Raw genomic sequence first — 25,973 nt, 5'->3', positions numbered from 1 at the left:
CACCGTCGATAATGTAACCGGATGAGCATGGCAGGTAGGGACAAACACACATGAAGCAAGAGGATGGTGAAAAGTGATCAAGTGCTTTTATTAAAATAAACAATGTTCAAAAAGTGCAGTGTTCCTTCAATAATAAACCGAAAAAACAAAGTACTAGTGGAGGTTGAAATTCAATAAACTGAAAAATTCATGAAAACCAAGGTGAAAATGTCACTGACAGGAAACTGTCCTTTTATCCAGTGAGCCTTAATGCCACTTTAAAAATCTGACTCCTCTTCTTACCCTGTCTGGACCTTGCAGCCCAAGGAGAAGTCCTCCAGCAGGCACAGACATTCTTTGTCTCCTGGCCTGTATCCCTGGTGCCAATCCTATGGCGCCTGTGGGGAGTCACCGAGCCCTGCTCCCACACCCAACGCTGCCATTCCTGGCTCCACCCAGCAAAAGTGAGCTTTGTCCTCTCGCCAAAGCTGATCTGTTGGCTGCTCGCAGTGAGAGGACACTCCTGAGCTAGTGGTTACTCCTGGTACTTGGATGTTCAACAGGAGCGACTCCTGAACCCAATCTTTCCTGGGGCTCCACACCTGTCCTTGCAGGTCTAAATGAAAGGGAAAAAATTATGCCGCAGGCTAGTCCATTTTGCCGAATTGTCATTGATGCAACTCAAAATCGTACTTAAAAGTTTTTATTGCCCAAACATGCTTGCATGCATGCCTGACAACTTCAGGGCATGTGCCTAATGAGACGACAGATGGTGTCCTGGGTGATCTCCTTCCAGATCTGGACCAGGGCATCACTGAGCAGTCTGAGGTATAAATCTGGCATCGTCAGATGGACAGAAACATAATGTCTCAGAGGTGTTTTATTGGATTTAGGTCAGGCGAAAGTGGGGGCCAGTCAATGGTATCAATTCTTTCATCCTCCAGGAACTGCCTGCAAACTCTCCCCACATGAGGCCAGGCATTGTCGTGTACCTGGAGGAACCCAGAACCCACTGCACCAGCACAGGGTCTAACAATGGATCCAAGGATTTCATCCCGATACCTAATGTCAGTCACGGTGCCGTTGTCTAGCCTGTAGAGGTCTGTGTGTTCCTCCATGGATATGCCTTCCCAGACCATCAATGACCCACCATCAAACTGGTCATTCTGAACGATGTTATAGGCAGCATAGCATTCTCCACGGCTTCTCCAGACCCTTTCACATCTGTCACATGTGCTCAGGGTGAGCCTGCTCTCATCTGTAAAAAGCACAGGGCGCCAGTGGTGAACCTGCCAATTCCAGTATTCTATGGCAAATGCCAATCGAGCACCATGGTGCCAGGCAGTAAGCACAAGGCCGACTAGAGGACGTCGTGCCCTCAGGTGACCCTCACGAAGTCTGTTTCTGATTGTTTGGTCAAAGACATTTACACCAGAGGTCTGCTGGAGATCATTTTTTAGGGTTCTGGCTGTGCTCATCCTACTCTTCCTTGCCCAAAGGAGCTGATACCGGTCCTGCTGATGGATTAAGGACCTTCCATCGCCCTGTCCAGCTCTCCTAGAGTAACTGCCTGTCTCCTGGCATCTCCTCCATGCCCTTGAGACTGTCCTGGGAGACACAGTAAACCTTCCAGCAATGGCACATATTGATGTGCCATCCTGGAGAAGTTGGACTACCTACGCAACCTCTGTAGGGTGCAGGTATCGCCTCATGCTGCCAGTAGTGACACTGACCGTAGCCAAATGCAAAACTAGGGAAAAAAACAGATGAGGAGGGAAAAATGTCAATGGCCTCCACCTGTTAAACCATTCCTGTTTTGGGGATCTTCTCATTGTTAATTTCATTAACACCAAAACAGCTGAAACTGATTAACAACCACCTCTGCTAAAAGTGTTCCTTCAATTTTTTTGGAGAAGTATATATATACACATATACAGTAAGTATATAGTAAATATTGTAAGGTTTCTAAACTCTTTTGGGACTCCCCCCAACGGGACAACACGCAGAATCGCCATGTCTGGGGAAGACAACCTATCAGTTGCCAGGGCAACCGCAGGCTCCCAGTGCTGTAGCGGCTCGCAGCAAAAGCAAATCTGAACTGACCGCGTTCGCACTATACCTGTCGTCAATGGGTGATGCAAGGAACATTATCAATACAGGTAACAGTATTACTTGGCCACTTGTGTCCTTTTTTATGACGTCTGGAACGGTATGGCCCATTAACTAAAAGACAACAGTTTTTTTAACTAAATGTATTTGACTTTCAGTGGAGTACGTATTTGTTTCATCACACGCTTACTGGCAACTAATGCAATATTTTAGCCAAGCTAATCATTCTAAGGATAACTTCTATACTAGTTTTAGAACTATCCAGTAATACTGAGACCATGCTCCTGGAGCAAAATGCATATATTCTTTCAAAGGCAAAATTTGAATCTAAAAGAATATTGACAAACTATTTATTATAGTAAGTAACATTATAATATCCATCCATCCATTATCCAACCCGCTATATCCTAATTACAGGGTCACGGGGGTCTGCTGGAGCCAATCCCAGCCAACACTAGGCGCAAGGCAGGAAACAAACCCCGGGCAGGGTGCCAACTCACCGCAGAACATTATAATATTGTTAACTAAAAACTGTGGACTGGGCAGAATTATTTTCAATTAATTTTAATGTTTAAGATGAGAGTTAAGTTTTATATTTTCCTTTTCTTCAAGGAAAATTGATGTTTGAAATTAGTCTATGGTTTCTTCAACACAGACCTAACAACAGCCAAGGCATCAAAAACAATACTGACCAGTAAATATACCAAATAATCAATTAGTCATAGAATTTTCATTTTATATAGTGTAATTTACAGAACAAATCATCCATCCATCCATGCACCCATTTTATTAATCTGCTTATTCAGGGTAGAGTTGCAGGGCAGATAGAACCTATCTCAGCAATCACCAGGGACAAGTCAGGAATAACACCTTGACACAGTGCCATTCCATCACAGGTTAAACATACACACACCAGACACACACACTAGTGCCAAATTAGCTATACCAATTCACCAAAAATGTCTTTGGACTGTGGAAGGAAACCAGAGCACCCAGAGGAAAAATTCTCAGAAAAAGGAAGAACATGCAAACTTCACACAAGGAGCACCTGGGATACAAACAAAAGCCTTCTTACAAAAAGGCAGAAGTACTACCACAGCACCACCATGCTGCCTTAGAATGAAACATGAAATAGAAAATAAAGTATGTTTAATTACAAAAATGTGGAAAATACAAAACAGTACATTATGTAAATTTAGTTACAATAATTGTATTTATGAATTACAAGTGACTGTGCCTAAGGATAAGTTGTTAGCGTCTCTCTTTAGAAATTTATAGTATTCATTACTTTAACATGTCTAAGGCAGTGTGTGCAGGGAATGAAAATGATTTCATCCACTAATAACAGAACCCTGAAACCTTTTTAGCCTGTATTCATATGCTACCTAGTTTATTGCTTAAGATACAAATATCTGTTGCTGATAATATTACAAGGATTTAAACCAATTTGTTAAGTTAAACATTCTTCTAAGTAATACCAAAGGGTTAGTTAGATTTTTTTATCAGTCAAATGTATTCTAAAAGTCTGTATAAACAGATTTCTAATATTACTTAATATTCTCAGTCCATGATTACTAAATACGCTAAATTTCTGAGATCATTTCAGATTAGTTTACAATGTATGTAAATAAGCTGTTTATCTTGTGACAGAGGCATTAGGGGCAAAGATAAACAGCTTATTTACATACATTGTAAACTAATCTGAAATGATCTCAGAAATTTAGCTTATCATAAAATGAATGAATTCTGATGTTCTGTTGTAATCTAGGTATCACACTCTTGCTTCAAACTGTATAATTACTGATCAGGAAAGGACAAAGTAAATGTAACAACTGATGTAACTGCTCCATCAGAAGAAGAGATAACATTCTGAATATGACCATCATATACTTCTTTCACCCTAAATTTCAATTAGAGGAAGAATGAATGGATGAATTGAATACAAGTTAGATAAAATTTGTAATTACAAAAGTGTGTTGAGACTCTAATTATTTGGAAAATCCTATTGTGCGACCAACTTTGCAGTGTTTAGTAAAGTAAGACAACCCAATATTGCTGACTGTTAATTTTGAGAACACCATTTATTATAATTTAGCAGCAGTGTTTTTAAACTAGTAAAATGTATGAGATGGCTACTTTTAACCCATGATTATTTTACCATTTTAGCTATATTAATTGACCTTCAAGTCAATGAGGTATACTGTATCTATCTTAAAGTCTACAGTAAGTTGTTTGCAAATAGCAATCAAAATTATATGACTTCATTTCATTTGTAAAAGATGACTAATATACTTATTATTCAAAAAGCCTTTGCCGATTGGAAAAAAGAAAAAAATCATCCCCTTTACTGGAAATGCTAATCTAGTTTCAGGGTAACAGGAAGCAGGAGACTATCATGGCAGCATGGGCACAAAACAGGAAACAACACATATCAAGGCCTCAATCTTTAATATGGTGCATTCACTCAAAACACGTCACACAGTTAAACTAACTTGCATAAAACCAAATTTTAGGAAAAAAGGCACAAGTGGAAATGCACAGAGCATACAAAATAGAAAGTGACACGGCTGGAATTTGAACTGTGTTTTGAATTGCTGCTGCTCTGAATTACACTACTATTGATAGCATTGGCTACTAAAAACCATACTCACCATAACAATTTTACAATAATACAAATGCTAACAATATGTAACATAAATATATTAATGCAAGAGAAAGTTAAGCTTTGTTTTATACAGGGACTGTCACACAGCCTACTAGAAAAGGTAACATTTCAAAGCATGCAAGATAGTTTCTTGTGAAACAATAGGATATTTAAGGAAACAAGTTGCACCTAATTTGTAATCTGAAATACCAAACATTTGCATGGAATAATAATGTTGAAATTGTAATCTATTTGAAATAAAAATTACTTATGTCCTACTAGAAGGCATGATTTGTTGTTTAAATGTGCTGACCTTGGAGAATATTTTTCATTAAAGAAATATGATATGAAAAACAGCAACACAAAATTGCCAAAATCAACCATTCTAATATACTACTATTTTAGAATAAAGCAACCACAAACATGTTTACTGAAAATAACTATCATACAAAGTAAAATTAGAATTTGTTTAAGCCAGGCCACATATTAAGATTTTATTTTATTTTAAATGCTTGAATAACATGTAATACATTTCAGTTAGTCAGATACTATCAACCTAAACGCTTATTTGCTAATTGACGAATAGAAAATATACACCCAACTATATTACAATACTCTTTTCTGTGCATCAGTATTTTCCATGGTGATGAGTTGGATTCTGCTTTAAAATATACCAGTATAAATTAATAATCTAAAATAAATTTTAGCTTTTTTTATTACCTTGAGTTCATATGTACTTGGCTTTTTTGGCACAGCAATTGATCTGTAATGATTTGTTAAATCACATTTTTGCCATTAAAAATTAATTTTGCAGTTGCAGTTTCTAAAGCAATTAACACACAGGAATGTTAAGAGCCTGGTATGAATGGACATTAGCAGTAGCTGGAAAAGAGCCAAAAAGCCCGATTTTACGTTGCATTTGTCTGTACCCTGCTGTTTTTTTTCTTATATTCAAGTGCCTTGAGCATGGGAAAGGCGCTATATAAATAAAATGTATTATTATTATTATTAAAAAGACCTCCTCTCTTTGATAACGCTTGATTAAAATTTCTTTATCAGTCTTGGGGAAGCAGCTTGTAAAGATGTAACATTTAAGTGTAACTGTTTAGTTTTGCTCCGCAACCAAAAACATTTCCCATGACCTAGACTTATATTTGCTATTTTTTCAGTACTGTTTTCGAACCTTACAATGCCACGTAGACCTAAGCACTTCTTAACAAGTCTCCTAAAGTTTGCCACATCCAGTGATCGCCCACCATTCTTTTCAAATTCCTAAAACAAAAGAATGAAAAAAATGAGTTAGAGATTCTTTGAATCAACATCTCAAAGATCAGACAGTGAATAACCTGTGGAGACTAAGACACATTTTACTTCAAATTATGCAGATTTTAATGTAATACATGATGTAATACATTTAAATATATTTTCTAAGTTGGGTTACCCAATACCATTTATGTAGCAGTGATATATAAAAGTAAAATATTGCAACACTGAAAAACTGATGTAAGTCTACATCAACAGTATCAAACTAAACTTTCTGACAGCATTTCTGTCTAAAATATACAAATGCTGTAAATGTACTTATTTTATATAGATTTATGTAAAATAATATTTGTAAATTAGAAAGTGAAACTGATAGATATAAGATAGATAGATATAAGAGGCTGAAAGAGGTTGAAGTATGTATAGCATGCTTTATATCCTGTTGTTTTCAATTTAGAACAATTGATATTGCTGTAATTATTGTATGCTTGGCTAAAACCTTTAACCAAGGTGAATTACAAGATTATAGCACATTGCAATCTGATTATGCAGTAGGAACAGAAAAAAGAAGTCTGATACTAAGGATCTATTGCCGTAAGCAATATACCACATTGCCTGCATCGTGGTGAATAAGTAAAATTAAAGGTAAATGTAACATACACGATGAATGGAACATCTGCTTTCAACCTGTTTGAAATCATAGTTAACAATCAACCAGACTCACTGGAGAAATCTTTAAAAAATATGCAAGTCCATTGCATTGAATCCTGTAGTAAATGGCATATTACACACTTACAGGTGTAAGAGACGGCTGGCAGCTCAACCTGGCTAAGACAACCTGGATATGGAAGGAGGGGAAGGCAGCTTTTTTAGGGCACTGCCTCCCCCAAGACATTAGAGGGCAGTTCCCCTGGTTTATAGCAGTGTCACTGATTCCCACAGGGCACCATGGGACTTGGAGTTCTGTATCTCAGCCCTGTTGGGTGCCGTGGGTGCTGCCAGGGGGTGCTGTGAATGAACCGGGGGACATGAGGTATCTGCCTGACCCAGAAGTGCTGGCAGGCCATGTGGGTGGAAGAGCAGAAGCTTTTCCGGATTGGACAATATATAAAGGACCGCCCATACCCATTCGGGGAGACAGAGTTGGGTGGAAGGTGGACAAAGCTTGCTGAGAGGTGTGGAGGAGAAAAGAGAGAGAGAGAGAAAGAATATTTGTGGGCATTGTTGCTTAGTTACTTGTGGCTGTAGTGGTGAAGAACACTGTGAAGAATTTAAACAAAGAATAAAACAAGTCTTGGCCCTTTTAACTTTTATCCTCAGTGTCTGTCTGTTGGGTTTGAGGAGCAACAGTGCCCTCTAGTGTTCATACAGGCTAAGATAATTAAAACTCACTTTTCTTTAACAAGTCTGTGTAAGTGAAGACCTGTGCCTATATTTCTCAAGTGTCTCAGAATTACTGTACCTGTACTAGTACTGTAACTGTACTAAAAGTCTGACTGGAGTAAGAGTGTTGATGAAAGGGTAAGAAAACAACATGAGAATTAGTTATAAAACGTCTTACACCTACTCTCAGCGAAGTGCAGGAATTTACATTTGAGAATGACTGATGCCCCAATTTTATGGAACCCCAAGCTGTAAAATGGCACTCATAAAGTCATTTTATAGTTTCCTTAGCAGTTTTTCGATAATAACATTAAGGCTACACCAAAAAGATAATATCAATAATATTCAAAGAAGAAGAAAGAAAACATATTAAGGTAGGATATTGTGCTCAATCCTGCGGTGGGTTGGCACCCTGCCCAGGATTGGTGCCTGCCTTGTGCCCTGTGTTGGCTGGGATTGGCTCCAGCAGACCCCCGTGACCCTGTGTTCGGATTCAGCGGGTTGGAAAATGGATGGATGGATATTGTGCTCAACAGCATGTTATTGTAGCCACTTCGCAAAAAATCAAGAATAATACTGTAGTTGCCAGCATATTACCCTAAAGATAGGCAGAGCTAGGGGAGTGATTCACAGCAAAATGTCACACAGGTACACTGAGCTCTGCATTCTCCGTACCCTTACAATTCGCTTTAAACTTTACAAGCCCAGGAAGGTTCAAGAAGGCAGGTGAGGGCAGAATCACAGGGAAAGACACGACATGCAACTTTGGGAGACAATCGGGAACACTGGAAGAGTAAAAGCAACTTCAGAAACACTGCCAGAATGGCCCAGGCAAGTTTTCAGTACTTTACCTCTTGTGGCAGACACCTGGGACCCAAGCCCGGCCTTTGGCACTGAATCCGGGGAAGCAGCCATGGGAGGCTGCAGCCTGAATTCGGTTAATTATCACCTGAAGCACTTCCAGGTGGGCTATAAGAGAAGCCTGCAGCCACTACTCGAGGTGCCAGAGTCGGGAGGAGGAAGAGGTACAAAGCTGTGTGAGAGGAGTGGAGGAAGAAGAGTGTGTGTTGGTGTTTTTCTTTTGTGTGTTTTGGGGGCTGTGTAGGGCCTGTGGGACACAGGGAAGACATGCCCCACGACTGAAGAAAATAAATCTTTTTGTTTAATTTTTACGTGCCTCCGCTGTCATTCTGTGTTGGGTTGGGCGCCTGTATAGCACTTTTGCCATACTCTGTGTTGATACTATACTTTTACTCTTACTTACATTTTACATATGCATGCTTTTCAACACTTTCATTTTGGCTGACAGTGTATGTACTCTTTGTGTAGATTAAGAGATTACATGATATACAAGATTTTTAATAAATACCATTTCAGTAAATTTGTTATCTTCTTATTAGTTTATTTGGTCCAATGTTTCCAAAACAATATGCCTTTCCCTGAATATGCATGCCAGTCTCTACCTGGACACTACCTTCTGGCTGAGCTCTCCTAAATCCTGGAGAAGTTAGGAGTAGTTGCCTACTTTATTATTAAAATGCTTTTACTCCTAATCCTAAAAGGAAGTCCAAATTTGCATCACTCATAGATTTTGGTTTTCAATAATCATTTTCCTACTCTGAGTTGCTTGATACACATGGGCACTGATCTAGGTAGATTCAAGTAAATAGAGATTTAATAATAGTAATTATTATTAGTATAGTAAATAGTAGTAATTATTTAGAAGTGCATTCAAAGCAAAAAAAAAAAGCAAACAGGTCTTATCAGGGGGTCCAGTACCCCATACTCTCGGAGCACCCCCCACAGGATTCCCCGAGGGACACGGTCAAATATTTTTTCCAAGTCTACAAAATACATGTAGACTGGTTGGGCAAACTCCCATGCACCCTCCAGGCCCCTGCCAAGGGTGTAGAGCTGATCCACTGTTCCGCGACCAGGACGAAAACCACACTGTTCCTCCTGAATCCAAGGTTCGACTATCTGATGGATCCTCCACTCCAGGACCCCCAAATGGACTTTTCCAGGGAGGCTGAGGAGTGTGATCCCTCTGTAGCTGGAACACACCCTTTGGTTCTCTTTCTTAAAGAGGGGGACCACCATCCCGGTCTGCCAATTCAGAGGCACTGTACCTGATGTCCATGCGATGTTGCAGAGACGTGTCAACCAAGACAGTCCTACAACATTCAGAGCCTTGAGGAGCTCCGGGCGTATCTCATCCACCCCCTGCCGGCAAGGAGTTTTTTAACCACCTCGGTGACCTCAGTCCCAGAGATGGGGGAGCCCACCTCCGAGTCCCCAGGCTCTGCTTCCTCGTTGGAAGGCATGTTAGTGGGATTGAGGAGGTCTTTGAAGTACTCCCCCCACTGACCCACAACGTCCCAAATCGTGGTCAGCAGCGCACCATCCCCACCATATATAGTGTTGACAGTGCACTGCTTCCCCCTCCTGAGACACCGGATGGTGGGCCAGAATCTCCTCAAAGCCGTCCAGAAGTCATTCTCCATGGCCTCCCCAAACTCCTCCCACGACCGAGTTTTTGCCTCAGTAACCACCGAAACCGCATTCCACTTGGCCTGCTGGTACCTATTAGCTGCCTCCAGAGTCCCACAGGACAAAAGGGTCCTGTAGGACTCCTTCTTTAGCTTGACGGCATCCCTCACTGCCGGTGTCCACCAACAGGTTCGGGGATTGCCACCACGACAGGCACCGACCACCTTACGGCCACAGCTCCGGTCAGCTTTTCAAAGTATCAATATAACTCAATAGGTCAGACTTAGTTATAAATGCAGTGCTACACCTAATAGTCATATTCAAAACACACATTCATTCATTGAGCATAGTAAGATGTAGCCAGCCATAAATGCTAAAGTGGTTAGATACCCAACATTGATCAAACACATTCAATTACTACTTGAAAAAGTGCTAGTTTAAGACAGCATTGATGAAGAGCTTTTACATACTGACAATAACCCAAATATCTCTTACCTCAAAAGCCACCTTAAGCTTCTGCAGGTTTTCAAGAGACACTCTCTCCTCAATCTGTTGAAAAGGGAAAAATAATTTTAAAATCTGGTGAATTTTCGCTAAAAGGCATTTATATGCATATGCAAAACCAGGATAAGGTTATTAAGGCAGAAAATTGGCCTTTAAATATGTAAGTCCTGTATGTAGTTCTAATTTGGCAAAATGCTCTGATGTCATAAAAATGCACTAAAAAAGATTAAACATCTAAAATGGCTAACATGATTATAAAAATAAGCATTGAGCCTGTATCTCCTGAAATTGTGCAGCTGAGCTTAGCACTGAAGGTTCAGATCATCAACACAGATTTATCAGTTTCTAAAATTATGAGACAGATTATTATTTTAACCAGGAGAAGGAACAACATGTTCATTCAAGCTATAGGAAATTGATCTTTGTGGACGCTTGCTTGAGCCTTAGGAAATTGATCTTTGTGGACGCATCCATCATTTTTTACATGTGCCTGCTGGATGTGTGTGTGTGAATCAAAGACTGGTGAGACAGAAGCATTTCAAAAGAATTTACCAACAATGAACAGACATGCATAGGCTAATACAGTGTAACAAACGTGCTAACTACAAAATCCTTAGATGCAACCAAGTTCAGGGTTTACATGGCCACATAAGCAGGTTACCCACTGAGAAATCTATGCATGTTAGCCTGTTTTCTCAGAGATCAATATCTCTTCATGTAAATGCACTGATAGTGATATTCTAGAATACTTCTTTTTTTGGTTAAAGGCCAACCTTGGGGAGGCAGGTGGGAAGCTTGTTATGAATGGCTTCAGATGCTCACTTTGGGGAGCAGAACAAAAACAAAAATAAGTCAAAAGTTAGGTGAAAAAAAAACATTAATAACATTATTTTGTCCACATACATGTGAATGGTTGCCAGGGTCTTAAGAAAAAACAGGCATAAACTAAACAAAAATTGAAACCTTGAGGCAAAGTCAATATTTGTGAAGACAAATATGAAGTGCAAATATGTAAAAGAAAATCAACGGTTTTCATAAAATTTAAAAGGATAATGCAAAACATTGACCCCTTCTACCATTTGACTGCAAAACAAAAACTTTCCAAGCCGTATAATTAGATGCCTGGAGTTAAAAGGAAGTTGCATATGCAGAGATGGGCCAAGGATGAATGTTACAAGAATGCTTAATATTGTGTGAGCCAGTAAACCTCATGGACACCCCATCTTTTAACATCAAACAGATAGTTGTGGATCCCAAATGAACCAAAGGCAGGGGTAACTTGAGTTATGGTAGGTCTACACCTGATGTACTAGATTCAGCCAATTTTATGTTAAGCAATATGATGGTGTTAGTATGAGGTGTTAAGAATCTTTATATGAGTCATGGAACTTTGGAAGTAGGATGGGAAAATCAGGTAAAGTGATCATGTTGTAATGGTTAAGATAATCATGGGTAAATGACTGATGAATATAGCAGTAGCATATGTCCCACAGATTTGCTAAGGAATAAAGAGAAAGATGGGGATTCTGGAATTGAATGGTTGACAGACATGTGCAGCATGTTTGTGCATGAAGGGAGGATTCCTAAGGATTGGAAAAGAAGTGTCCTCATTCTCATTGATCAAGAAACAGATGCACTGGAGTGTGGATCTTACCAAACAATCAAGTAATGAGCAAATTAAACAAGTAATGAACGTAGTTTAGAGAGTGCTAGAGAAAAGAAGCAGGGATCAGTCTGGTTTCATGCCCAGGAACCAAACAGCATATGTGGTCTTTCCTGCCAGGAAAATGCAAATAAAAGCTTTGAATGCAAGAAAAGAAGCTGTATTATGAACTTAATGATCATGAGAAAGCAATAGACAGGATGTTATGAGAAGTGGCAAGATGAGCATTGAGAAGGTTAAGCATATGCAATTGGTTAGTATCTACAATGATATTAATGTATGAGTAATGAATGGTGGTCTGGAAGAGAGGATAGAAATATAAGTTTCAAGGTGTAGATGGAGGATGAAGGAAAGTTGTACTGTAAATAATAGACATGAGAATGATCAGGTGGATGTATGGAATGTATGGAAAGGGAGACAAATGAAGAGTTCAGAGAAAGCTGATGAGGAGAAATGGTAGTTATAAAGCAAATTTTAAAGCAATAAAGCAAAAAGGGGAACCTGACTGGTTTCAAATATAAATTGTGATGGAGGCAGAGGGAATGAGACCAATGCCTTTCTGTCTATCAATAATAAAAAAATAAAATCCAATATGGAACACTAACATTTTTCTTAATCAAATACTGTACATTTAGATGGCAAAATGACCCCATTTGTGTTAGATCTCCACATTACTAACTTAAATTAAAGTTCAAATATATTTATACACCCATTTAAAAAAAAGCAAACACATAAACCTTGACATAAATCTGCATTAAAATATAATTTCACACACATATCAACATATATAAATATAATAAATACATATAAAAATAATAAATAAAATCCAAAATGGAACACTAACACTTTTGTTAATCAGATACATTTGAATGGCAATATGACTGCATTTGGTGAAGTGTTAGATCTCCACATTACTAGTTTAAGTTAAAGTTCAGATATATTTAGAAACCCTAACTGATAACTCAATGCAAATCTGCACTACAACATAAGTATTGTGTATATACAGTATATATATATATATATATATATATATATATATATATATATATATATATATATATATATATATATATATATATATAACTGCTCAAAAAAATTAAAGGAACACTTTGAAAACACATCAGATCTCAATGAGAAAAAGAAATCCTCCTGGATATCTATATTGATATAGACTGGGTAATGTGTTAGGAGCGAAAGGATGCCACATCGTTTGATGGAAATGAAAATGATCAACCTACAGAGCCCTGAATTCAAAGGCGCCCCAAAAATCAGAGTGAAAAATTATGTGGCAGGCTAGTCCATTTTGCCAAAATTTAATTGCAGCAACTCAAAATTATGCATGCAGCACTTTGTATGGCCCCTGTGTTCTTGTATACATGCCTGACAACATTGGTGCATGCTTCTAATGAGATGACAGATGGTGTTGTGTGGGATCTCCTCCCAGATCTGGACCAGGGCATCACTGAGCTCCTGGACAGCCTGAGGTGCAACCTGGTGGCATTGGATGGACCAAAACATAATGTCCCAGAGGTGTTCTATTGGATTCAGGTCAGGAAAGTGTGGTGGCCAGTCAATGGTATCAATTCCTTCATCCTCCAGGAACTGCCTGCATACTCTCACCACATGAGGCCAAGAATTGTCGTGCACCAGGAGCCACTGTACCAGCATAGGGTCTGACAATGGGTCCAAGGATTTCATCCTGATATCTAATGGCAGCCAAGGTGCCTTTGTCAAGCCTGTAGTGGTCTGTGTGACCCTCCATGGATATGCCTCCCCAGACAATCATTAACCCACCACCAAACTGCTCTTGCTGAATGATGTTACAGGCAGCATAATGTTCTCCATGGCTTCTCCAGACCCTTTCACTTCTGTCATGTGCTCAGGGTGAACCTGCTCTCATCTGTAAAAAGCACAGGGCACCAGTGGTGCATCTGCCAATTCTGGTATTCTATGGCGAATGCCAATCGAGCTGCATGCTGCTGGGCAGTGAGCTCAGGGCCCATTAGAGGACATGGGGCCCTTGGGTCACCCTCATGAAGTCTTTCTGGTTGTTTGGTCAGAGACATGCTGGAGGTCATTTTGTAGGGCTCTGGCAGTGCTCATCCTGTTCCTCCTTGCCCAAAGGAGCAGATACTGGTCCTGCTGATGGGTTATGGACCTTCTATGTCCCTCTGCAGCTCTCCTAGAGTAACTGCTTGTCTCCTAGAATCTCCTCCTTGCCCTTGAGACTGTGCAGGGAGACACAGCAAACCTTCTGGCAATGACACGTATTGATGTGCCATCCTGGAGAAGTTGGACTACCTGTGCAACCTCTGTAGGGTCCAGGTATCGCCTCATGCTACCAGTAGTGACACTGACTGTAGCCAAATGCAAAACTAGTGAAGAAACAGTCAGAAAAGATGAGGGAAAAATGTCAGTGGCCTCCACCTGTTAAACCATTCCTGTTTTGGGGGTCATCTCATTGTTGCCCCTCTAGTGCATCTGTTGTTGATTTCATTAACACCAGAGCAGCTGAAACTGATTAACAACCCCCTCTGCTACTTAACTGACCAGATTAATATCCCATAAGTTTCATTGACTTTATGCTATACTCTGATTAAAAAGTGTTCCTTTAATTCTTTTGAGCAGTATATATATATATATATATATATATATATATATATATATATATATATATATATATATATATATATATATATATATATTCGCAGAGAAGTTCTCCAGCAGGTAAATCGGGACCTGATTTTACAGTATAATTTCTGGCATTTTATAATGTCGTCCAAATAAGTTAAATGCGGAAAACTCAGGCTATTGGTCCAAGAGATTATGGTATGCTAATGCCCACCTGAAAGAGTAGCCACGGAGCACACTGCCTTTTTTTTCCTATGTGGCTACGGTAATGCACTGTACCAATGCGTGCACCTAACCTCTCTCTCTCTCTCTCCGTTGTTCCTACGTGACCACATGGTAACAACCAAACTATTCTGAAGCAATTTTTGCACTGATTTGGGTTTTTTGTATCTTACACACTCATACACCTTTATCGTAAGAGTATCCCTTATCTACAATGGAGCGTTCAATCAGAATAAAATATGAAGCTGGTTTTAAATTAAACATTGTTTAAGTAGCGAAAGAAACTGGTAACTGCGCTGCTGCAACAAAATTCGATGTGTCTCAGAAAATGATGCGAGACTGGAGGAGGCAAGAAGATGTGAAAAAAAAATTAAGTGTTGCATTCTTTAACAGGCATATAAGTCAGGGTCTGATTTTCTGGGTTTCAAGATCTGACTTATATGGGAGTATATATATATACATATATATATAATATATATATATATATATATATATATAATATGCAAGCACACCAATGCACAGATTCATTTATTTTTTTAATATTTATCTATTATCATATACAGGAGCAACAGTAACATGTTCTGCAAACTCATTGCTCTGCAAATTAATCATCAACTCATGGCATGCAAACTTACCAGACAGTTAGAAATTTTGGTTTGCTACAGAGGAAGATTACAAAAGATCATTAAGCTGAATTGCTGACAATCACTTTCAATGAAACAGCATATTAACTTTCTCTGATAATCCAAAAAGTGAATTACAGTAACTAAAATGATACATGTTATTTCATGGGAAATCAAAGTGAAATATTGATTATGATCCTTTAGTCAGTTAGTTCTACAAATTCTAGTGTTACATTTCTATTTTTATGGTGTGATAATGCAGATTTGTGTTATTTTCCAGCATTTTTAAATCATAAGTTTAAATTTGGTCTTTACAGTTCATAATTTTCTGCATGTAGAATAGTTCACTGCTGACATATATGGGAGTGATTAACGATGCACCTGGCGATTATTATTAGTATGTGACCAGGTTCATCACCATAAACATGAAGTGCAAGAGAATGAAAAATCAGAAACTGTATTTTTAGGATTAGAAAAAAAAATCATGACCATGTAAGATTAACAAACAATAAAAACTTGAAGCAAATCTGACATTCAAGCACCAAGATTGTTCTCATTATTAAAATTTATAATGTGAATATTGTAAGGAGAAAGTGAACGTTACAGTAGTTGTTGATTTTTTTTAAATAATCACTGAAATCATTCTGCAAAGGCTCCACATAACATGCTTTTATTTAAATAAGTCTATAGAACAGCAAATGAACTACTCAGAACAGTTAATCATTCAACAGAATCATCCAAAAGTTAGAAACTTAAAGTAAACATTTTATCACCTAACCTGCATAGAAAAATAAATTTTCCTTCACAGTAGTATACCATTTACTTTTCAGGGTTTCCTGTGACTGTATAAAAGGAAGCATATGGACTGAAGACATTGCTTATAATTTGATTATTTTGTTCCTACAAACCTAAATCTTTCAAAAAATAATGCTTTGCTTATTGACCTCCCTTTGACTTCTTTCTTAAATTAAACTTGTACTTACCTATGAACTCAACCCTAGCTCACACAACCAACTTTTTCCTGTTTAAATGATTCTCCAAAAGTGATGCAAAAACAAATAGATATATTAAAAAAAAATTGAACTATAGGGAATATTATTCTATTACAGCAAGAACAAAAAAGGTCTTGGGATAGATTATAGTTCTGAGTTCACCTTAGTGTATGTACAGTAACTGCAAAATACCTTGATGTTAACTGACAGCAATCAAGCACTCTGACTTAATGGATATTTAATTAACAAATATGAATAAAGTTACCAAACAATAAAACTACTAATCATCAAAAGCAGCAAAGCTAAGCAGACTTGCTGAGAGACCCGTGCCCTACCCATTATGTAACTCCATAATAAAATGCAGATAAGGCATACATTCAAAGGAATAGGGGCAAGAAACCTCATAACATGGATTAGCATAATGTGCTCTTTGTGTATAGCTGAAAACAAGTTTTAATATGTCACGTGAAGGCTACAAGGAACAAGGAAACAAAAGTCATGGACAGTATAAGTCATATCTTACACAAAGAAAAAGTCTATAAACAAATTTTATTACATTCATAATATTAATATTAGGTAGTGTGATGTGGTGGCGAAGGCACTATATTTTAATTCCTAAAACTGTTAGTTCAGTTCTCAAGTCAGTTAACCTACCTGTTTCCAATAGCAATAAAGAGTAACTGTATAGTAAATTTGAACTTATAAAGTTCCTTGCAATTGTGGGTGGCCATAGAAAGGTGCTGTGGAAAATAAAAGTTGTTTGTTTTTCCAGAGTTTTAAAAAATAACACATAGCTCTTCAAATAGATTGATTACATTGGCTCCCTGCACCCATCATTTTACTGTATCTTCAAATCTCTATGGCAGAAGGATATATCTGTTAATTCCAACACTACAGATAACCTCTTATCATTGCCCAACTCTAAAATATAAGATCCTCAGATACCAGAGTTCTTATTATTCCAAAGGAGACAAACTACTCTCTTTCATTTCCACTGGCTAAGCTTTTATTCTCTTAGTGAGTGTGTTTACATGCACTTTAGTAACCTAGATTTTCACAGAAAATGAGTTTTAAAAATGCCATATATACCCTTATTCTGGTTACAGAAAACTTGCTAATGGTCTCTAAGAAACCTGGTCAACACACCGATTTATTTGCGAGTAACCAAGTGGCAATATTAACCTCTTAACCAGGTTACAGTTAAAGATTGCATAGTCAGCGTATATCTATTACACTCTGTTAGCCTGTGCACTTGTTAGTTTTACACACGCTTTCAGAAACCACAGATGGAAAATGGTGGAAATGTCCACAATAATCAATCTCCTGAAGCAAATGCTTCTCAATCACATTATTACTACACGTGGTTGAAATAAGCTTCTAAACTAATGTTTATAATTTATTGAAAAAATTGCTAAATTTATGTTGATGATCTGAATGTACACATGCTAAGCTCAGCAGCACAGTCTCGGGAGTAGTAGGGTAACATCTTAAAAGTAATGGAGATAGAAAATAAAGTATTATTCTTTATTGGCAAACATACTGTTATTTGTTGTCTATGACATAAGATTTCTTTTCATAAATGCCTAATGTCTTCAGGATGTATAAAGTATAAAACGTATACTTTTCTAACGGCATTTTAAAGTGTTGTGCAGGTGGAAAGTAGGCTTGTGGTGGCTCAGATAGCTTTTATAGACATGTTATGACAAAATTACATTAATTGATGTACTAGTGTTAATTGTTGACTGTGGACAACTAGTTTATGACTATTTGTAGTTCACACTGTATTTCTTAAGCATATTTCTTTAATTTGCTTCGCCTTGAGTTAACTAAAAATGTAGACATTTCTAGGAATTTGGGAAAGTAGCAATGAATGCAATGCATGCATTGAAGTGAATGGGAAAGGAGAAACAGAATTTGTTAGAAAATAAATGTGCAATTGTCTTTTACTTGTTCCTGAGTGCTAGGGAAGCATCTGCCAACTTTGCCAGATTGGACAGATTGCCATGGCCAAAAATGTGACATGAACTGTGAGGCAGAAGTGCTATCCACTGCACCATCATATCTCCCTTAAATAAAATTATGTCACATATCAGGCTGCATTGTCACATTCTGAAGGTAGCTCAGTTACTGAGAAAATTCACTTTCACACAGACAGAACTCAGAGCAATGTTGGATCAACTGTGGTCACACATAAGACTCATATCTCATGGTAATAAAAACCAAGTTATTGATTGAGTGATGCAGTTACCTCAAGCAGCCCTGCCTTTCTGCAAGGGGACAGCTCTCTACACCAATGGTTCTCAAACTGTGCACAGAGGTGCCCCACTTAAAGGGACACAGTGAGAAGTAAAGAGATACAATAATTCAACACTAGAAGTGTCAAGGCCAATGTAAACTGGAGTTGTTTTTTAAACTTTTAATTTTTTCACCAGTGTGCATGTCACACGCTTATCCTTCTTTGACTTTCCCTCAATTGCTGCAATTCAAATGCCAATTTTGCTGTGTCTCTGAAATTCTATTCAGAAAACATGATTGATGACATTTTTCTTTGTTTTTACATGAAAGTCCCCCTATTACAACCACAAGCAACACCACTGAACGCTGGCACCCACATAAAGCTTGGTATTCTCTTCGCATACTGACAGAATTGCTGCTATATCAGACATTTGACAGAATTTGTGTCCCTGCATAGGCCTAACAAGCAAATTGAAATTAACTGAGAAGAGGGACAGATAACACTGGCACATCACAGGGCCATCTTAATGCCCAAGTGAAAAAGGAGACAATATTTTTGGTGAAATTTGCATTGCTTTTAAATCAAGAGTACACATAAAAGTTATCAAATACACCACATCATAGTTCAAATAGCAACATAAACAACAACCACTATGGTTGTATGGCCTTTCAACATTCACTAATAAGTAACAGATGATAAAGTTTAAAATAAGTCAAGGTGTAAACAAATATAGTTAATGTTTGCTTACATCAAATAATTGTTCTGCTTATAGCTTCCTGGTTGTTGCTGAGAGATAATGATATCTTTGGTCTTTGTTTTTTGATAGTTCAAGTATCCTGCATTTTACATATTCTGGTATCAGTTTAGTTACAAAAACCAACAAATATAATGAATTGTAAGAGTATCAGTGACAAATAATATTCACTACATGAAGGCCTCCAATATTCTATATTGTTGGGCCTAAAAATGACCTCAGGCAGAGAGTCCCATGAAGTTTCACAATTTGTTTTTCTGGAAATGGATTTGGTTTCATAAGAAATTAATAATTTAGAGTTTGTAAAGAAAAAAGTGGTTTCATTTAATTTAATGTTTATAAAACATGACAACATTTAAGCTAATTGGAATATAAAATAATTTTGATTATCATGTGTAAGATGCTGAGAAATTAATTCATGCTTTTGTTTTTAGTTGGTGCACCAAAACATCAATCAACTGCAGTTAGTTCAAAATACAACAACAACCTTAACCATAAGAAGATCTGAGCACATCTCACCAGTTTTAGCATCATTAAAATTGGTTACCTGTGTACTTTAGAATTCATTTTAATATACTACTAATGATGTATAAAGCCTTAAATAATTGTGCTCCTTCCTATATCTATGTGTGCCTGTTACCATAAATTCCAAGTTGAAACCTTAAATCTTCTAATAGTTGCCTGCTTACATTTCCAAGAGCTAAGAGCAGTGTTTTTAGTCCCAGTGTTGATGGTGCTCGAATTACGTGTTCGGGCTGTGACGAAGTGAGTTGCTGCAGACCACAAGGATGGAATGGAGCTCCCGGTCTTGATGTAAACAAACCACCGACCAGACCATTGTGTGTGCAAGAGACTAAATGGAAGAGTAATAAGGCCAGGTGGATCAGTGTGGATAGGAGGAGAAATGGAGTAGGGGTTATTTTGAAGGAACAGTATGTCAAGAGTGTTATGGAGGTGAAAAGAGTGTCAGGCAGAGTAATGATTATGAAGCTGGAAATTGGAAGTGTGATGAATGTTGTTAGTGCATATGCCCCACAAGTTGGGTGTGCAATGGATGAGAAAGAAGATTTTTGGAGTGAGTTGGATGAAGTGATGAACAGTGTACCCAAGGGACAGAAAGTGGTGAATGGAGCAGATTTCAATGCACATGTTGGTGAAGGGAACAGAGGAGACAAGGAGGTGATGGGCAGGTATGGTGTCAAAGAGAGGAATGAAGAAGGTCAGAGGATAGTGGATTTTTCCAAAAGGATGGACATATGTATTTTAAGAAGAGGGAGGAACATAGGGATACGTACAAGAGTGGAGGAAGATGCACATAGGTAGATTACATCCTACGCAGAAGAGTCAATCTGAAGGAGATTGAAGGCTGTAAAGTGGTGGCAGGGGAAAGTGTAGTTAAGCAGCATAGGATGGTGGTCTGTAGGATGACGTTGGAGATCAAAAAGAGGAAGAGAGTGAGGGCAGAGCCAAGGATCAAATGGTGGAAGTTGAAAAAGGAAGACTGCAAGGTTGAGTTTAGGGAGAAGGTGAGACAGGCACTGGGTGGTAGTGAAGAATTACCAGAAAGTTGGAAAACTACAGCAGATGTAGTAAGGGTGACAGCAAGAAGGGTGCTTGGCATGACATCTGGACAGAGGAAGGAGGAAAAGGAAACCTTGTTGTGGAATGGAAAAGTACAGAAGAGTATACAGAGGAAAAGGATGGCAAAGAAGAAGTGGGATAGTCAAGAGAGATGTCAAGTGTACAAGGAGATAAGACACAAGGTGAAGAGAGAGGTGGCGAAGGCTAAAGAAAAGGCGTATGATGAGTTATATGAGAGGTTGGACACTAAGGAGGGAGAAAAGGACCTGTACCGACTGGCTAGACAGAGGGACCGAGCTGGGAAAGATGTGCAGCAGGTTAGGGTGATAAAGGATAAAGATGGAAACATACACACGAGGAAAGTGTGTTGAGCAGATGGAAAGAGTACTTTGAGAGGCTCATAAATGAAGAGAATGAGAGAGAGAAGAGGTTGGATGATGTGGAGATAGTGAATCAGGAAGTGCAACAGATTACCAAGGAGGAAGCAAGGACAGCTATGAAGATGAAGAAGAATGGAAAAGCCGTTGGCCCAGATGACATACCTATGGAAGCATGGAGGCGTTTAGGAGAAATGACAGTGGAGTTTTTAACCAGATTGTTTAATGGAATCTTGGAAAGTGAGAGGATGCCTGAGGAGTGGAGAAGAAGTGTACTGGTGCCGATATTTAAGAATAAGGGGAATGTGCAAGACTGTAATAACTACAGGTGGATAAAATTGATGAGCCACGGCATGAACTTATAGGAAAGAGTAGTGGAAGCTAGGTTAAGATGTGAGGCGATGATTAGTGAGCAGCAGTATGGTTTCATGCTAAGAAAGAGCACCACAGATGCAATGTTTGCTCTGAGGATATTGATAGAGAAGTATAGAGAAGGCCAGAAGGAGTTGCATTGCATCTTTGTAGACCTGAAGAAAGCATATGACAGGGTGCCTCGAGAAGAGCTATGGTATTGTATGAGGAAGTCGGGAGTGTGAGAGAAGTATGTAAGAGTTGTACAGGATATGTACGAGGGAAGTGTGACAGTGGTGAGGTCTGCAATAGGAGTGACGGATGCATTCAAGGTGGAGGTGGGATTACATCAGGGATCGGCTCTGAGCCCTTTCTTATTTGCAATAGTGAAGGAAGGCCTAAGAGAAAGTTTATGGATGTGGTGAGAGAGGACATGCAGGTGATGGGTGTAAGAGAACAAGATGCAGAGGACAGAAAGATATGGAAGAAGATGATCCGCTGTGGCAACCCCTAATGGGAGCAGCCAAAAGACCATGATAACATGAAAATGTTGACATGAAGGAAAGCCTCATAACAGATTTGAAGTATATTATAAGCACACATTTCTGTTTTGTTTTCAGTGGTGTGAAGACTGACCTGTTTAATACTTATGGGCTGTTGTTTTGGTGGTGGTGTATTATCTTTTATAGTAGCTGGATGTGCAATGGCTACTGTGATGAAGATAGATAGATAGATAGATAGATAGATAGATAGATAGATAGATAGATAGATAGATAGATAGATAGATAGATAGATAGATAGATAGATAGATAGATAGATAGATAGATAGATAGATAGATAGATAGATAGATAGATACTTTATTAGTCCCCAAGGGGAAATTCACATAATCCAGCAGCAACATACTGATACAAAAAACAATATTAAATTAAAGAGTAATAAAAATGCAGGTAAAAACAGACAATAACTTTGAATAATGTTAACGTTTACCCCCACAGGTGGAATTGAAGAGTCGCATAGTGTGGGGGAGGAACGATCTCCTCAGTCTGTCAGTGGAGCAGGACAGTGACAGCAGTCTGTCGCTGAAGCTGCTCCTCTGCCTGGAGATTACACTGTTCAGTGGATGCAGTGGATTCTCCATGATTTACTGGAGCCTGTTCAGCGCCCGTTGCTCTGCCACGGATGTTAAACTGTCCAGCTTCATTCCTACAATAGAGCCTGCCTTCCTCACAAGTTTGTCCAGGTATGAGGCGTCCTTCTTCTTTATGCTGCCTCCCTAGCACACCACCGCACAGAAGAGGGCACTCGCCACAACTGTCAGGTAGAACATCTGCAGCATCTTATTGCAGATGTTGAAGGACACCAGCCTTCTAAGGAAGTATCGTCGGCTCTGACCTCTGACACAGAGCATCAGTATTGGCAGTCCAGTCCAATCTATCATCCAGCTGCACTCCCAGGTATTTACTGTATAGGTCTGTACCCTCTGCACACAGTCTCCTCTGATGTTCACGGGGTCCATGAGGGGCCTGGGTCTCCTAAAATCCATCACCAGTTCCTTGGTCTTGCTGGTGTTCAGGTGTAAGTGGTTTGAGTGGCACCATTTAGCAAAGTCCTTGATTAGCTTCCTATACTCCTCCTGTCCACTCCTGATGCAGCCCACAATAGCAGTGTCATCAGCAAACTTTTGCACGTGGCAGGACTCCGAGTTGTATTGGAAGTCTGATGTATATACTGTAGACTGAACAGGACCGGAGAAAGTACAGTCCCCTGCGGCGCTCCTGTGTTGCTGGCCACAATATCAGACCTGCAGTTCCTGAGACGCACATACTGAGGTCTGTCTGTAAGATAGTCCACAATCCATGCCACCAGGTATGAATCTACTCCCATCTCTATCAGCTTGTCCCTAAGGAGCAGAGGTTGGATGGTGTTGAAGGCGCTAGAGAAGTCCAAAAACATAATTCTTACTGCACTACTGCCTCTGTCCAAATTGGAGAGGGATTGGTGAAGCATATAGATGATGGCATCCTCCGCTCCCACCTTCTCACCTGGTATGCGAACTGCAGAGGGTCGAGGGCACGGCGGACCAGTGGACTCAGGTGGTGAAGCAGCAGCCGCTCCATTGTCTTCATCACATGTGACGTCAGAGCGACAGGCCGGAAGTCATTTAGCTCACTAGGACGTTATACCTTTGGGACTGGGGTGATACAAGATGTTTTCCAAAGCCTCGGGACTCTCCCCTGTTCCAGGCTCAGGTTGAAGATGCGCCATAGAGGACTCCCCAGCTCCAGTGCACAGGCTTTCAGCAGTCGTGGTAATATTCCATCAGGACCTACTGCTTTGCTGGCACAAAGCCTCCTCAGCTCTCTGCTTACCTGCGCTGCTGTAATTGTGGGTGGGGATGTCTCTCCTATATTGGTATCAGCAGAAGGATGGGTGGAGGGTGCAGTACTCCAAGGTGAGCGTGGGTTAGGGTGGTCAAACCTGTTAAAGAAGTTGTTCATCTGGTTTGCTCTCTCCACGTCTCTCTCGATGGTGGCACCCTGCTTCAAGTTGCAGCCAGCGATGATCTTCATCCCATCCCACACTTCCTTCATGCTGTTATTCTGCAACTTTTGCTCCAGCCTTCTCCTGTACTGCTCCTTCGCCGCCCTGAGCTGGACTCGGAGTTCCTTCTGCATGCGCTTGAGCTCCTGCTGATCACCGCCTTTAAAAGCCCTTTTATTCTGGTTCAAAATGCCCTTGATGTCACTTGTAATCCATGGCTTGTTGTTAGCATAGCAGCGTACTGTTCTTACTGGAAATACAATGTCCAAACAGAAGTTGATGTAATCAGTAGTGCAGTCAATAACCCCCTCAATGTTCTCACTATGTGATCCCTGCAGGATATCCCAGTCTGTAGTTCCAAAGCAGTCTCTCAGAGCCTGCTCTGCCTCAGGGGACCACTTCCTGAATGATCGTGTGGTTGTAGGTAGCGCCCTCACTCTTGGTTTGTAGTGAGGCTAAAGCAGAACCAGGTTATGATCTGCTTTCCCAAGCGCAGGCAGCGGGGTGGCGCTGTATGCTTCTTTGACCTTTGCATACAGTAGGTCAATAGTTCTATTTCCCCGGGCAATTTTGAAAGCAATTACGAAGTTCTCACATGAAAGTTGGATTGAAGAAAGATATAAAAACCATAACATTACATGGAATCAGTGTGTCAAAGATGAATTTTAGTACCAGAGTGACAGTTATACCTATTACATTATTACTAATACTGTGAATAATTTTGAGGGAATTTTTGCTCTTTGCCCCTGCATATCTGATACTGACCCCAGACTAAAGTGCTAACAGAAATCTCTTGAATGTTCTATATACTGTATATCATTTTTACATCATTTTTGAGGTTTTAGTACCAAGGATTTCAAATTTTATTTTAGTTTTTTCATTTGGAGCTTTTTAATTACTGTAGTTTTAACGTCTTACCATGCCACCATATTTTTTTTTCATATGGGTGGCACTATTTTGAGACATTTGTGTCTAGCCGTCTTCCAGGAAATGTTAGCTAGAATTCACCAGGTGGCACAATGCTTCTGACATTATACAGACGACTGTATAAAGGTCAGTCTGGGCCTTTCCAGGGTAATTGCAGATACAGGTCTTACTTTGTGATTTCCTAAAAGACTATGTTTTTCTAATAAGACTTCCCTATTATCAAACTTCTTGCTCCTGTTCCAGTTTTATAATTTCTCTTGTGATTAAATTTTGATGAATGATTGGCTGTCACCCAGTTCTGAACCCTGCCAGTTCCTGGCTACAAGTATCTCCTGGTCTTTTCTTCAAATCTAAGCTGCCTAGCTTAAGTCAGCACTTTTAGCCTGAGAAAAATATGAATTTTCACCCACACAAATGGCTGGTTAATGTTGGAGTTTATCCCAAACACATCTGCCAAATCCTTAAACTCATTTGGATGTCATTTTTTTAGCTTTGCTGAGGCTCCACAAATCAAAAGCTGTTGGCTTTTCTTACCCATTTGATAGCAGATAAGAAATAACTGCACCAGCACCATATGGTGAGGCATTACATGCTAGGTGAATGCTGAGCTAAAGATCATAGTTGGACAGTACATTGTGTGACAAAAGCTGAATTGTTGCCTTTTTGCTTAGCATCAATAATCCCTTACAGCAAGAAATCATC

General features: G+C 39.3%; 1 protein-coding gene across 1 annotated transcript in view; it reads right to left on the bottom strand.

Annotated features, from left to right (window-relative positions):
* The window catches only part of wdr95 (WD40 repeat domain 95), a 120,821-nt gene that overhangs the window by 61,758 nt on the left and 33,090 nt on the right, over nt 1-25,973 (bottom strand). Inside the window, exons 3-4 of the mRNA XM_039745733.1 lie at nt 10,364-10,417; nt 5,921-6,004 (exon numbers count right to left, since the gene is read on the bottom strand). Of these exons, the coding sequence (XP_039601667.1) occupies nt 5,921-6,004; nt 10,364-10,417 (138 nt within the window). The remainder of the gene's footprint in view (nt 1-5,920; nt 6,005-10,363; nt 10,418-25,973) is intronic.

This window comes from Polypterus senegalus, chromosome 2 (genome assembly GCF_016835505.1).
Source record: "Polypterus senegalus isolate Bchr_013 chromosome 2, ASM1683550v1, whole genome shotgun sequence".
NCBI lineage: Eukaryota > Metazoa > Chordata > Cladistia > Polypteriformes > Polypteridae > Polypterus > Polypterus senegalus.
Note: the sequence above shows the minus strand (reverse complement) of the source record. Positions and strands in the feature narration are given on the sequence as shown.